This window comes from Acipenser ruthenus, chromosome 2, assembly GCF_902713425.1.
Source record: "Acipenser ruthenus chromosome 2, fAciRut3.2 maternal haplotype, whole genome shotgun sequence".
NCBI classification, from domain to species: Eukaryota; Metazoa; Chordata; class Actinopteri; order Acipenseriformes; family Acipenseridae; genus Acipenser; species Acipenser ruthenus.
The window spans coordinates 90,161,270-90,174,325 of record NC_081190.1 but is presented as its reverse complement, the minus strand read 5'-3'; the positions used below and the strand labels follow the sequence as shown (position 1 = coordinate 90,174,325).

Sequence of the window (13,056 nt, the reverse complement as noted above, 5' to 3'; positions counted from 1 at the left end):
ACATTAGCAGCAACAGGTTTGTAAGCAGCCTTGGTTTAATTACACAGCAGCGTATCATGATTAGATAGGTCTCATAGGAGCTAGTCTGGTTTTATAGCAGACTGGTTAGTAAAAGATCTTATCTGCAACACAAGAAATTTAAAACAGAAAACAGCCAAACAGTGGCCTACAGTATATTCACAATGGTAAATTGTTTATCAGCAAAATTCACAGTGGGATGCGGTAATAATGCATGCAAACTAATTTACTGACCCCAGTTTCACCCCCGCCCCCCACCCTCAATTGATTTGTGCTACAGCTGTGCATTTGATGTGTTTCATATATAGTCAAACCACTACAATTAACTGTAAACTAGAGCAAGGGTAGAGTGGTTGTTTTTTTTTTTTTAAAAAGAAATAGTTCAGTACAACCTGCCAAATTGGATTCATGTGGGAAGCTTGGTGTGCACTGAAACATTTATATGACCAATGTTACGCAGTCATGTTTTTGTATTCATATTTTTAAAAAGTAAGTAAAATTGTATGCAAGTTCTTATGATTTCACACTTTGATATCTTTAATAACACAAAAAGTACAGTAGGTGTCAGAGCTTAGGACCAAAATCAGGGATGGGAAAGGCAGCACAGGGGCTGCATCCAGCCCACCAGACCATTTTATTTGGCCCACTAGCCAAATGTATTCTGGCGTTATTTTGGTATGATAAGCGTAGTGTGAAGTGCCTTTTTCGATGCAAAAGACATATCACTAGTGGGTGATTCATCTGTTGAAACATCAGGTCTGTTGGTATCTTGCCATTCTGACTGGCAAGATACCATAATGAGAAAAAAAAAACAAAACATTAAGATTATTTTATTTATTTATTTTATTAATCACGTGTGTGTGTATTTATATATATATATATATATATATATATATATATATATATATATATATATATATATATATTATAGTGGAGCAGTAGCGCCATTATAGTTAGGGTTCAGTAGGCAGTTTAAAGTTAAACCCCAAGAACTTAGAATTTAGAACTTAGAACTTAGAACAGCGTGAGGTACTTCCCTTACATTTTAATTGCTGATATCTCAGCCTCAGCTTCCAAAAAAAAAAGAAAACATTAACCACCGCCGGGTTCTTGGCTAATAATAAGCTGGAGCCTGTAATATAGAGCAGAGGTTCCCAACTGGCGTGCCCCCAAGGCTGCTCAAGTGCGCTGTTCAAATGTCAAATGTCATAAAAAGTGACTGTTTAAAAGGTACCAAAAAAGTACTGTACCTTATTTCTATTTCCAGCAAAGAACTAAACTTGTCAACTCGTATTACACTTTGCGTGGTCGCCCATGGCAACCCAAGTCAGCGTATTGGGAGTGATTTTTGACTGTGAAGGAAAACAACGGTAACGTGCCAAAAAAAAAAAAAAAACACACACACAAAATTGTGTTGTACTAAGATTTATACATGTAAAGAACAGAAGGGAGCACTTGTCAGTGGATCAGGACTAAGAGTTTCCTTATCTTCAGTTCCACCCTGGATTAAGCAACTCTGCTCACTCACAGGCCCTAACCCAGGTTTCACAAATGGTAATTTGTTGCACATACTCTCTTGTGTTTTGCTCTGCCATCCCTGCTTTTACTAGCAAATCCTCATAATTAATCTTACTGTTTTCACCAGTTCTAACTTTTTTTTGTTTTATGAATATTGAACTTTTTGGCAGTTTTTATATTCACTTATTTACTTACTTAATAACAAACAGTTCAAACTTTAAATATAATAATAATAATAATATCTTTATGTAGCATCTTTCATAGTGGACCACCATTACGAAGCGCTGTACAGAGGTAGGCTGTGAACTGTAGGAAATAGGAAATTGATTTAACATCTCATCTGCAGGATGGAGCACATGGAGGTTAAGTGACTTGCTCAGGATCACACTGTGGGTCAGTCAGTGGCAGGGTGGGATATGAACTGGTGACGACCTGGTTACAAGCTCCGGACTTTAACCGCTGGACCACACTACATCCTTAGGCCATTGAACAAAATGGTAACTTATTTTGTTCAATAATACCAACTTTTACACTGATAAATGCAATTTATAATTCAAAATCTGAAACACTGGGCCATTGGATTTCAAAACATTTAAAATCTTACATGCAGGATAAATTTGAAAATTTTATTACAGTACATAGGTATCTAGGCAAAATATTATCTATTGCTTCGACTTGTAGCCTGTTTTGCGCCTCAAAAAAAATGAATATATCAAAGTGTGCTGCTGCAGAGAAAAGGTTGGGAAGCACTATATCAGAGGTTAGTACGTTTGCTTAGCACGCCAAAGATCAGAGGATGTCTCGTGTTATCTGCAGAGATGTATGTTGTTCGTCTTAATTGATGATGGCCGTCTGTGGTTGCTTGTGTTGCCTTGCCCCTTTCACTGCTTGTAAGGGGGTGGGAGGGAATGCATGATTTCCATTACACGAGAGTAGATGTTAAAACTTCATGCTGATTTGAACTCGGCTCTCGCCAACATAAGCACCAACTAAGACGTAGCTTTACAGTAAACTAATGTGATCCATCTGTGTCTCCATCCATTTGCGTTTCCTTCCATCTGACGACATAGATATCCTTCTGCCTGGTGTTGATGGCTGAAGTGTAATGCTGGCTCCAGGGATCAGCTTATTGCCTCCCTAGCGCATCAGCACACACAACGGCTGTGATGCTGGCTCCAGGGATCAACGACAGTGCGGCCTCCCCAGCTCATCAGCATGACAACCGTCTGGATTGAACTAAGTAGGGTACATCTCTGGGGTCTTCAAGTGGGCACCTTCCATCCTTGGTGTTTCATAGACTAGCCCATGACCAAGAGGGCTCGACGGCGATTCTGGCGTCCCAGCATCACCCCCCTCCGTCCCCCACTCAACTCAGCCCAGCTTTCTTACCTGTACATCAGCGTTTATTTCTTTCTATTGTGCTTGAGATCCCCAACCAGAATCTTTCCGTCTCAACCACAGCCAGTTGCTGCTTCAGATAAGTTCTTCACTGTGCGACGCAACTCTTGGCCACTGAATCCGACGTCTGAGAAACCGGTTGTAGAGTGTGCCACAAATCCTCAACAACCCACCTCCACTGGGTAAACCCGGACTCTCCATCCTCGCTGTTCCACTTCAGCAGCTAGTTGAACATACCGCAGAATTAGGATAAAACCCTAACATCGTACTTCCCTACTTTTGTCATTTTAATATCAAGCCTAACTGATGCATTAACAAAGTTTTTTTCCCAAAAAATTAAATATATATATATATATATATATATATATAGAGAGAGAGAGAGAGAGAGAGAGAGAGAGAGAGAGAGAGAGAGAGAGAGAGAGAGAGAGAGAGAGAGAGAGAGAGAGAGAGAGAGAGAGAGAGAGAGAGAGAGAGAGAGAGAGAGAGAGAGAGAGAGAGAGAGAGAGAGAGAGAGAGAGAGAGAGAGAGAGAGAGAGAATCTCAGAATAAATTACCACACAATAATGTCTTGAGTTGGATTAGAGCCATAATGCATGAGTGTCACAGCCACAAGGTCTTTACTAGCTCAAAACCAATTATTTTATATATTGTGTGCTTCTTACCTTCTTTCTTAAGCAGTTTCTGTTTAGCAGAGTTTCATTTTGTTTGTGTAAACTGCGACATGTTGCTGTAGAAAATTCTGCAGTCAGTTACATCTGGACAACGCTGTTAAGAATGCTGCGGAGAGAACTTAGTTCAAAGTCGTTCCCCCCCCACCTCTTTTTTTTTTTTAAACTGACAAAATTCAAAAGGTGTTTGTCCAGGTCTCTCTCAGGTACAACTTTGTAAGGTTTATGTGAGTGTTTTCCTAATTGTATTTTCATTTTCTTGCTCTTTTAAAAACGTTTGTTTAAATTCTTGGTGTAAACCTCGTGTTTTTCTAATTGTCCATCTTTGTTTTGAATGTAGCCTATTATTGTCTGCTTTACAGTGCTTGTTAGTGATAAATAAGACAGCTGTTAACATTAAGTGGCACTACACACATGCATACAAACAAGAACTCTGCATCACAAATGGTATGAGGAGTTTTCAAATGGCAATATTCTAACAGAAAAGCAAAACGTGTACAAAAAGTGAAGCCAGGATCTCAAAAGGCTTGGTCTTTATTACCAAGTAAGCAAATAATTCCACAATAAGTCACCGTTAAGAATAGCGGCAGACTTCCTGATTTTATTATTTATTTATTTATTTTTTAATTCTGAAAAGTCTAAATCGTAACCGATTTCGGAGATTAGGACTACAGAAAACATGGCAGCAGTGCTACAGATATTGTCCTTCCTGATCAAGAGTGTGCAACTTATTTGGTTCAAACAAGTAAGCCTAAAGATATGTTGCACAAATATTTTCTGAATGAACAACCACCCAGAAATGAACATGTAAAGTGATTAATTGGTTTGCAATGGTAACTTTTCTGTTCTTGTGATTCCAATTGAATAATTGAATTTCCGATTGGAATCATTCCTGTTTTGTGCTGTTGATCTACAGTGAAGAGCCTGATTGTTCTTAGTATGATGGTGGAGGGCATTATTGAATCCCATCTTCAGGTTTTACGCATGCTTCCCCCTAGAAACGCTGAAATTAGGGTTTCACAGAATTTCATGGCAACAAAAAGTCAGTGAAACACAGTTGCTGTGTGATGCAGGCAGAGTGAGTATACCCAACCCCAGCTATTGATTGTGGAACGCTCCTTAGTACTCTGCACAGCTTATCAAGTGCCTCACTGTTAATTATGAAAAGGACAAGGGACCAAGAATGGCGAATGGCATAAGAAATCAAATATTTAATATGGCCCAATTACCAGTATAGCTGCGGACAGTGACTGTTAATTAAAAAAATAAATAAATAATAAAAAATAGATTTAATCTCCAAAAATAAACATGACAAATCTAATATGAAACTTATGTAAAAATAAAACAATTAATACAATTCCTAAATTTATGGAAATACTTTTATTACTGACAACAGACCAATAAAACAGCTGATTTCAGACCAATGAAATTACTTTTGCAATAAAAGCAAGGCAAAATTCAAATTCACATTGCTTCTCAGATAAAGTATGCTTTGTCCATCGGTGATGTGTGGATCATGGGAGGAAGCATTCAAATGAACTAGAGGGGGTAGGAGGGATTCGTAAATCATATACAAATTCTGACTTTAGAATACTTATGTTCACCGAGTATTGCAAGCAATATACTGAATGTAAGAAATGGGGAAAATAAAGTGTGGGTCAAATTTCTACCGTAGTCAACAGATGGTGCTGGTTAATGCTGTTTCTAAAGTACAATGCGATTACACATGCTGTAATTACTGCTCTTCAAAGCAGGACTTACATTACCTGTCTAATTACTGTGTATTTCCATAGTAGTTTAGTCAATGCATGTGAACTTGCACATACTTACAATGTTATTATGCATAGTTACAATGTACTTAACGTGTCAATTGTTTTGCATGACTTAACCGATACTTTGAGGCAGACACTTTGCATAATCGATTTGTATGGATAATCAAACGGGTATTAACAACAATTACTGTACCTTTAATCATTTATAGAATAAAGTTAACACACACAAGTACCTACTGATGATATATAGCTAGTAACCTGTTCTATCACATTAAGCATACAAAATTACAAAGCTTTACAAATCATTAAATTAATGCAATTCAGTAAAACTTTAACACCTACAGTTAAGGTAATTAAATACTGTAATTAAACATACCATATACCAAACTTTGAAAATCAAAGCATACAATTCAATACAACTGACAAACTTTAGGAATCATTAAATTTCAATAATTCAGTAAATTGTTTCCATATACTTTGATACTTGCTGTTAAGGCACTGTAATAACGTGCAATTGAAATGAATAAAATAAAAGCTCTTAGCTGCTCGAAGTCAGGATCTCCAGCCCTTACTGACGAAATAGAAGAAAAATCAAGAACGAGGGGACTGTTTAAATTTGCTTCACTGAAACCATTTAAAAAGCGCACAATGCTCCATCTAAGGTTTTGGTGATCTGAATAATTCTGTAACTTTAATTTGCCTCAGTCTGCTAGTCCTTTTTTGGCAACTAAATACCGTAGCCATTTTATCAGCAGAACCTGTGAGTGTAATACAGCACACGCAATCCATCATGTGATTACAGGCGAGTTCAGTTCATTAGACAGTACGGTTGATCAAAGATCAGATAATTGACTGTATAAAGTGCATAAAGATTTTCACATTAAGTACAGTGTAACTATGCCTAATATTATTGTAATTTTGTACACATGTGTTTACTATGTAAATACACAGTAAATTAGAGACACAATGTAAAGTATTACCGGACTTCGTAAGGAGATGGCTGCAAGGTTCTTGCTGTTGCGTTCAATATAGAGCTTAAGGCAAACAAAACAAATACAAAAATGTCCATGGAATGTTCATTTGTGCACTAAAACAAATTAACAACCTAGCATTGCTTTAACAAGACTGTCCCATTAATGCACAATCCAAGATGAAACAAAATAAATGTACAGGGACACAATTAAATTGGACCCATAAATGAATTGGGGAGGGGAAAAAAGTGAAATGTTCAACTTGAACTTCCTCCTTTGCTTGACTCTGAGCTGGCTTGCGCTCTCTGCTTCATCATGTATTTCTGATAAAAAATAAATAAAATTAAAATTAAAAAAAAATCAGCATTTTAATATTCAGTAAGAATCAAAAGAGCTTAAATACTTCAGCATTCCCAATATATAGCAAGAAGCTTCACATTAATATGACCGTACATGTTTATAAGGCTAGTTTCAGAATGTGGTTTTGTTTACATTCCAATCCAGGAATACTGCTGAAATTCAGGACACAGCCTTGCATATAGGGACATCCTCCTGCAGCGAATAAAAACTATACCACGAACGATCAGTCAATATCCTCTCTCTCTCCAAGCTTAAATCAGCCAAACTGTCTTTATTAGTAAGCACCAACCATCTAGTGCTCAGCAGTGTAATGCCAGAGAAACAAGAAAACTTGAGCCAAAGAGGCACATCACAAGACTGCGCTGCTTCTTATTTTATAAAGTATGGAGGAACAATAAAAACCACAGTGAAATCATAAACATGGTGGTGCTACACAAAACGGAGGAAAAAAAAATTAAACTCTCTCATGATCTCAACATTTCAAACCATCATGTGGAGAGAGCACAAGATAAACTCCAGGATCTTGAACACATTTTAGCCCCCCCCCCCCCCCCAATTAAAAGTGAAATGACACTGGTTGCTCTACTGTTACTGATACAAGATACCAGCGCTGTTCACACAAGCCAAGCTTACCTCCATGTTTTGATAGTGCCTTAGGCTGCTGCAGTGGTTCTTTTTTGCCACCTCTTCGTTGGCATAGAATAAAGTGCATAGTTGGCAAAAGAATCCTGCCTTTGGGACCACAAACTCCAAACCTGTAAAGAAAAAAAGGGAGGTACACATTAGTATTATATTGGACTGGAACTGTATACATAAGAATATAAGAAAGGTTACAAACGAGAGGAGGCCATTCAGCCCATCTTGCTCGTTTGGTTGTTAGTAGCTTATTGATCCCAGAATCTCATCAAGCAGCTTCTTGAAGGATCCCTGGATGACAGCTTCAACAACATTACTGGGGAGCTGGTTCCAGACTCCCACAATTCTCTGTGTAAAAAAGTGCTTTCTATTTTCTGTTCTGAATGCCCCTTTATCTAATCTCCATTTGTGACCCCTGGTCCTTGTTTCTTTTTTCAGGTCAAAAAAGTCCCCTGGGTTGACATTGTCAATACCTTTTAGAATTCTGAATGCTTGAATCAGATCGCCGTGTAGTCTTCTTTGATCAAGACTGAATAGATTCAATTCTTTTAGCCTGTCTGCATATGACTTTTAAACCGGGAATAATTCTGGTCGCTCTTCTTTGCACTCTTTATAGAGCAGCAATATCCTTTTTGTAGCAAGGTGACCAGAACTGAACACAATATTCTAGATGAGGTCTTACTAATGCATTGTAAAGTTGTAACATTACTCCCCTTGATTTAAATTCAACAGTTTCCACTATATATCCAAGCATCTTGTTGGGCTTTTTTTATAGCTTCCCCACATTGACTTGTGAAGACGTTTCTGAGTCAACATAAAACTGCTATATCTTTTTCATAGATTCCTTCTTCAATTTCAGTATCTCCCATAATGGTATTTATAATGGACATTTTTATTGCCTGCGTGCAGTACGTTACACTTTTCTGCATTAAATTTGCCATGTGTCTGCCCAGTTCTGAATGCTGTCTAGATCATTTTGAATGACCTTTGCTGCTGCAACAGTGTTTGCCACTCCTCCAAAATTTAACAAGTTTGCTTACTATACCAGAATCTAAATCATTAATGTAGATTAGGAATAGCAGAGGACCTAATACGGATCCCTGCGGTACTCCACTGGTTACCTCGCTCCATTTTGAGGTTTCTCCTCTAATCAGTACTTTCTGTTTTCTACATGTTAACCACTCCCTAATCCATGTGCATGCATTTCCTTGAATCATTACTGCGTTCAGTTTGAGAATTAATCTTTTATGCAGGACTTTGTCAAAAGCTTTCTGGAAATCTAAATAAACCATGTCGTATGCTTTGCAATTATCCATTGTCGATGTTGCATCCTCAAAAAAAATCAAGCAGGTTAGTTAGACACGATCTCTCTTTCCTAAAACCATGCTGACCGTCTCGCAGGATACTGTAAGCATGAAGGTAATTTTCCATTTTGGATCTTATTATAGTTTCCAAAAGTTTACATATAATAGAAGTCAGGCTTATTGGTCTGTAGTTATCTGGTTCGGTTTTGTCTCCCATTTTGTGGATTATGTTTTCAATTCTCCAGTCTGTTGGTACAACCCATCTCAAGAGACTGTTGCATGATCTTAGTTAGTGGTTTGTAAATAACTTCTTTCATTTCTTTGAGTACTATTGGGAGGATCTCATCCGGTCCAGGGGATTTGTTTATTTTAAGAGCTCCTAGTCCCTTTAACACTTCTGCCTCTGTTATACTAGTTATTTAAAACTGGATAGGAAAAGGACGACATGTGGGCCATGTTGTCCGTATCCTCCTTTGTAAAAACTTGTGATAAGTAATCATTTAATATATTTGCTATTTGTTGCCATTTGTATCTCTTGGACATTTCACTTCCTCCTTGAATGCTCTTTTGCTGTTATAATACTGAAAAAAATTGGAATTGGTTTTAGCCCCCTTGGCAATGTTCATTTCTATCTCTCTTGGCCTTTCTACCTTCCTTTTTGACTTGCGCTTGCAGTTTCAAGTACTCTTTCTGTGTACTTTGTTCTTGGTCCCTTTTAAAACTGTCTATGAAGTGACTTTTTTCTCTTTAATTGATCTATTCATAGTTTGCCTTTTTAACCCTTTGCGGTCCATTGTCGGACTGGGTCCTACATTGCAATTATTCCTCTCAGGTCCTTTGTCGGACTGGGTCCGACATCATTATAGCAACGCAAAAAACAGGTTTCTAGTCGTTTTTTCTCCGGAAAAAGCCGAGAAAACCATTCAATTGCCGAGTGGGAGCGACAGGAGCCGAAACAAGTCGGGGAAAAAAAAAAAAAAAGGCGTATCTCATGAATAGTCATACATGGTATCAGGTATCAGATAACGGGGCGGTCATAGTAAACAAGCTGGCTGAGTGTGTCAGCGCACAGAGACTATCATGGACATTTGCAGAGCTTTTTTCAGATGTTATAGTAATAAAATAATGAATTTGATCGCATTATTGAGGAGTTTGGTGATAAAACGAGTGATGCGGAGATGATTGATCGGTATGTACGACTATTATTTTTATTATTATTTATTTCTTACATAGATGAAAGCGATAGCGAACAAAAGGGTGTGGTGGGGCTGGAGAAGCCTAGTGAGTGCTTTGTTGATATGCAGGGCCATTTAAACCCGTTTGACTGTGGAAAAAATACATTTTAAACAGCGCGTCTAAAATTAACTGCGCGTGTGAAAATAAATTGGACCTGACGCGCCTGACGCGCACTTAATAAATGGACAGCAAAGGGTTAAAATTGTAAACCTTAGCTTTAGTCATTACTTTTTGGGTTTTAAAAAGCACTTCAAATGAGACCATGTTGTGATCTGAGTTTGCCAATGGTTATCTGACCTGTGTTTTGGTTATTCTGTCTTCATTATTTGAAAAGACTAAATCAAGGCATTCTCCTCTCCTTGCCCTGCCATAGCTGTAGATGAAATAATTCTGAACTATAATAACACAAACAAAAAATAAACAAATCTGTGGCAGGGCAAAAGCCCTGCTTGTGTTAAACAGCGTGTGTGTGTGTGTGTGTGTGTGTGTGTGTGTGTGGGTGTGTGTGTGTGTGTGTGTGTGTGTGTGTGTGTGTGTGTGTGTGTGTGTGCGTGCGTGCGTGCGTGCGTGCGTGCGTGCGTGTGTGTGGAAATGCAAGGTTGGCTGGGACGGGGTTAATTCTTTCCCTGCCAACAATCACAGGTATGGCCATTCCTCAATGTCTCTGGGTCTCTTTCCTGGGCCGTGATGATATCCTGTCGCGGGGAGGGCGGGGAGAGCCGCTGTCCTCTCCAGATCCAGAAGGGGAGGAACTTCCACCGGCTCCAGAGTCAGCAGTGCAACCGGCGGGCCAACCTCAGCAGCAGGTGTAGTGGTTGTGACAGGATAGCGTCACAGCCCAAGATGGTACCGTCACAAAAGAGAACCAGAGACAGAAAGCTGCAGTACAGGCAAAGCGCACCAGAATTAACAAAAACAAAACAGGCACAAAATAAACACGGCACGAGGGCCAAAATAAAAGGTTCACAAAAAAAGTAAATACAGGCTGGGCATTCGCCTTCACTATAGAGTTCACACTCCAAAAACAGTTACACACAGGTCCACTCACCTAACTCCCTCTCCCAAACAAAGGATTTTAATCCCCTTTATACAGATGGCCACTCCCCAGTTAGCACTTAATTACCTAATTGGGGAACAGCCACCTGTGATTGTTGGCAGAGACAGAATTAACCACATCCCTGCCAACCTTACACTCCCACACACACTATTTACACAATATCCAACCAAGATTTTGATATTTTAGTTATGACAATTGTAAAAAAAAAAAAATCTTAAGTGTGACATATGGCTGCATGCATCTCCAGCACGACATAAGCTTTTTTGATTCAGATTGCTTTTATTGGCATGACAGGAGTGCTCCAGTATTGCCAAAGTATTTAAACACAAAACATACATATATTGAACAATACTAATATTAACAATTTTACATGTAACTCCCCCATTCCCAATATAAACAGTTGAACCTCTCCCTCCTATACAGGACACATCATACAACCCACCCCTCCCTCCATCTATACAAAACAGAACCGCCCTACCCCCTTACTTTAACAGCAGTCAACAATAGTCAGTAGCAGTATTTACTGATCCCAGTGTAGAGTTCCTACACTGTCTCTCAGGCTGCGACAGGCTGTTGGGCTGCTAGCTCTGCTGTCTGCTCCCCCTCTGTTAGCAGGATCGGCAGTTTCTTCCAGTCAGGGAGGTGTATCAATTCTGTCACTTGACTTGCAACAAGCATTCTGTGTATTGAAGAAGGCCTTACCAATGGGACTGTCTTTGCTGAACGGAGGCATCTTGAATTGATCATCGTGGGGGGAGGCCGATCGCCCTCGTTTGGCTTCGGATTCCTTAACTACATCTCTTCTCAGCTTGGAGTCTTCAAAACATAAACAGGGAGGGAATGAATTAATGAATGTGTAAACACACACACACACAACAGCATTTTCATTCAATAGCAAAGTATTGAAGTGTTCGGGCACCTTCATAGAACGTAGAATAACTATTGCAAAGTTTACCAATACTGAATAAAAAACAAAACAAAAAAAAAAATCTTCCAAATATATAGCCTTCAACAGGAGACCAGAGCTCACAGAACCAAGTTCCATCACTGGACACTTGGCTATAGAGCCACCAACACCTGTAAAAAGGATACTGAACCCTTGTGGCAGCCCCCACATTTCTACAGTTAATGAACCTGTGCATGTACCTTTCCCAGATGTTTTTCTGGTAGGGGACTGGTTGGCAACCACAGTTCTTTGTTTGATCACCGGTTCCTGTTTGGCAGCAGGTCTCCCCTCTCGCTTCGTCTCCAGCTCTGTCACTTTGTACTTTTCAGCACCAATGAGCGCTGTCTCCTCACAGGGCTCAGTTTTCTCGAGCAGCTCACTGCTGGACTCGCCCACAGACAGAGGCGTTGGGTCTGGTTCAGTTTTCACTTTTTCTTCGTTCTCCGTCATTGTTCTGGTGGGAGCACACTCTCCAGTCTCGCTCTCCTGTGCTGATACCACAGACGCGGGAGGACCGTCGCTCACAGACGCTGCTGCAGGCTTGGCTCCCTCGGTCTCCATATCCTCCTCTTTCATCTCAGCAGCCGCCTTCCCAGTTTTGGCCCGGATGGATTTTCTTACTGCTTTAGCTGCGGAAAAAGCAACCAAGAACTGTTAGAAATTCTGTGAATTCTCTATAGAGAGACCTAATTCTTTAATACAATATTGTTTCAGAGGGAAGTTTCAGCCAAGATATGGAGATTGTTAAACTGAATCAGGTTAAAAAGATGTACATTTCATTTACAGTGCTCCCTCTATTTCACTATGTGAGTTACACATAAAAATAAAAATAAAAAAAACTGTGAAATACTGGCAACATTAGGTTATTATCCTAGCCCTTGTTCCCTGAAATAGAAATGTAACCATTACTGTATGGATATTAAACCCCTTTTTTCCCTCAAGCCTGCTGCAACCATGGACGCAGCGATCATGAAGGCTAATGGTTACATTTCTATTTCTATGTTCCCTTTCAAGTACAAAATGTAACCATTACTATATGGGTAAGTATACCCAAGCCGTCACAAGGGCAAGATTGCCACACAACTGGAATGCTACAAGGCTAAGCTGAGGCTGCCTTGTACGTTACTATATGGAACCCCAGTAACAAGTAGCTAGGGCTAAAAAATTGAGGG

At 39.3% G+C, this 13,056-nt stretch overlaps 1 protein-coding gene across 7 annotated transcripts in view; it reads right to left on the bottom strand.

The window, feature by feature from the left end:
* Window positions 1-4,963: 4,963 nt before the first annotated feature.
* The window catches only part of LOC117409384 (zinc finger protein 638-like), a 52,703-nt gene continuing 44,610 nt past the window's right edge, over window positions 4,964-13,056 (bottom strand). For 6 of the 7 annotated variants that reach the window (XM_034015354.3, XM_034015353.3, XM_034015358.3 and 3 more), the window contains 4 exons: window positions 12,085-12,513; window positions 11,641-11,754; window positions 7,339-7,460; window positions 4,964-6,668 (listed from right to left, as the gene is read on the bottom strand). In XM_034015354.3, coding sequence (XP_033871245.3) covers window positions 6,603-6,668; window positions 7,339-7,460; window positions 11,641-11,754; window positions 12,085-12,513 — 731 coding nt within the window. In that variant the 3' untranslated portion in view covers window positions 4,964-6,602. Of the gene's footprint in view, window positions 6,669-7,338; window positions 7,461-10,510; window positions 10,761-11,640; window positions 11,755-12,084; window positions 12,514-13,056 lie in introns of those variants that run through there. The other variant, XM_034015359.3, reaches the window with a different exon arrangement.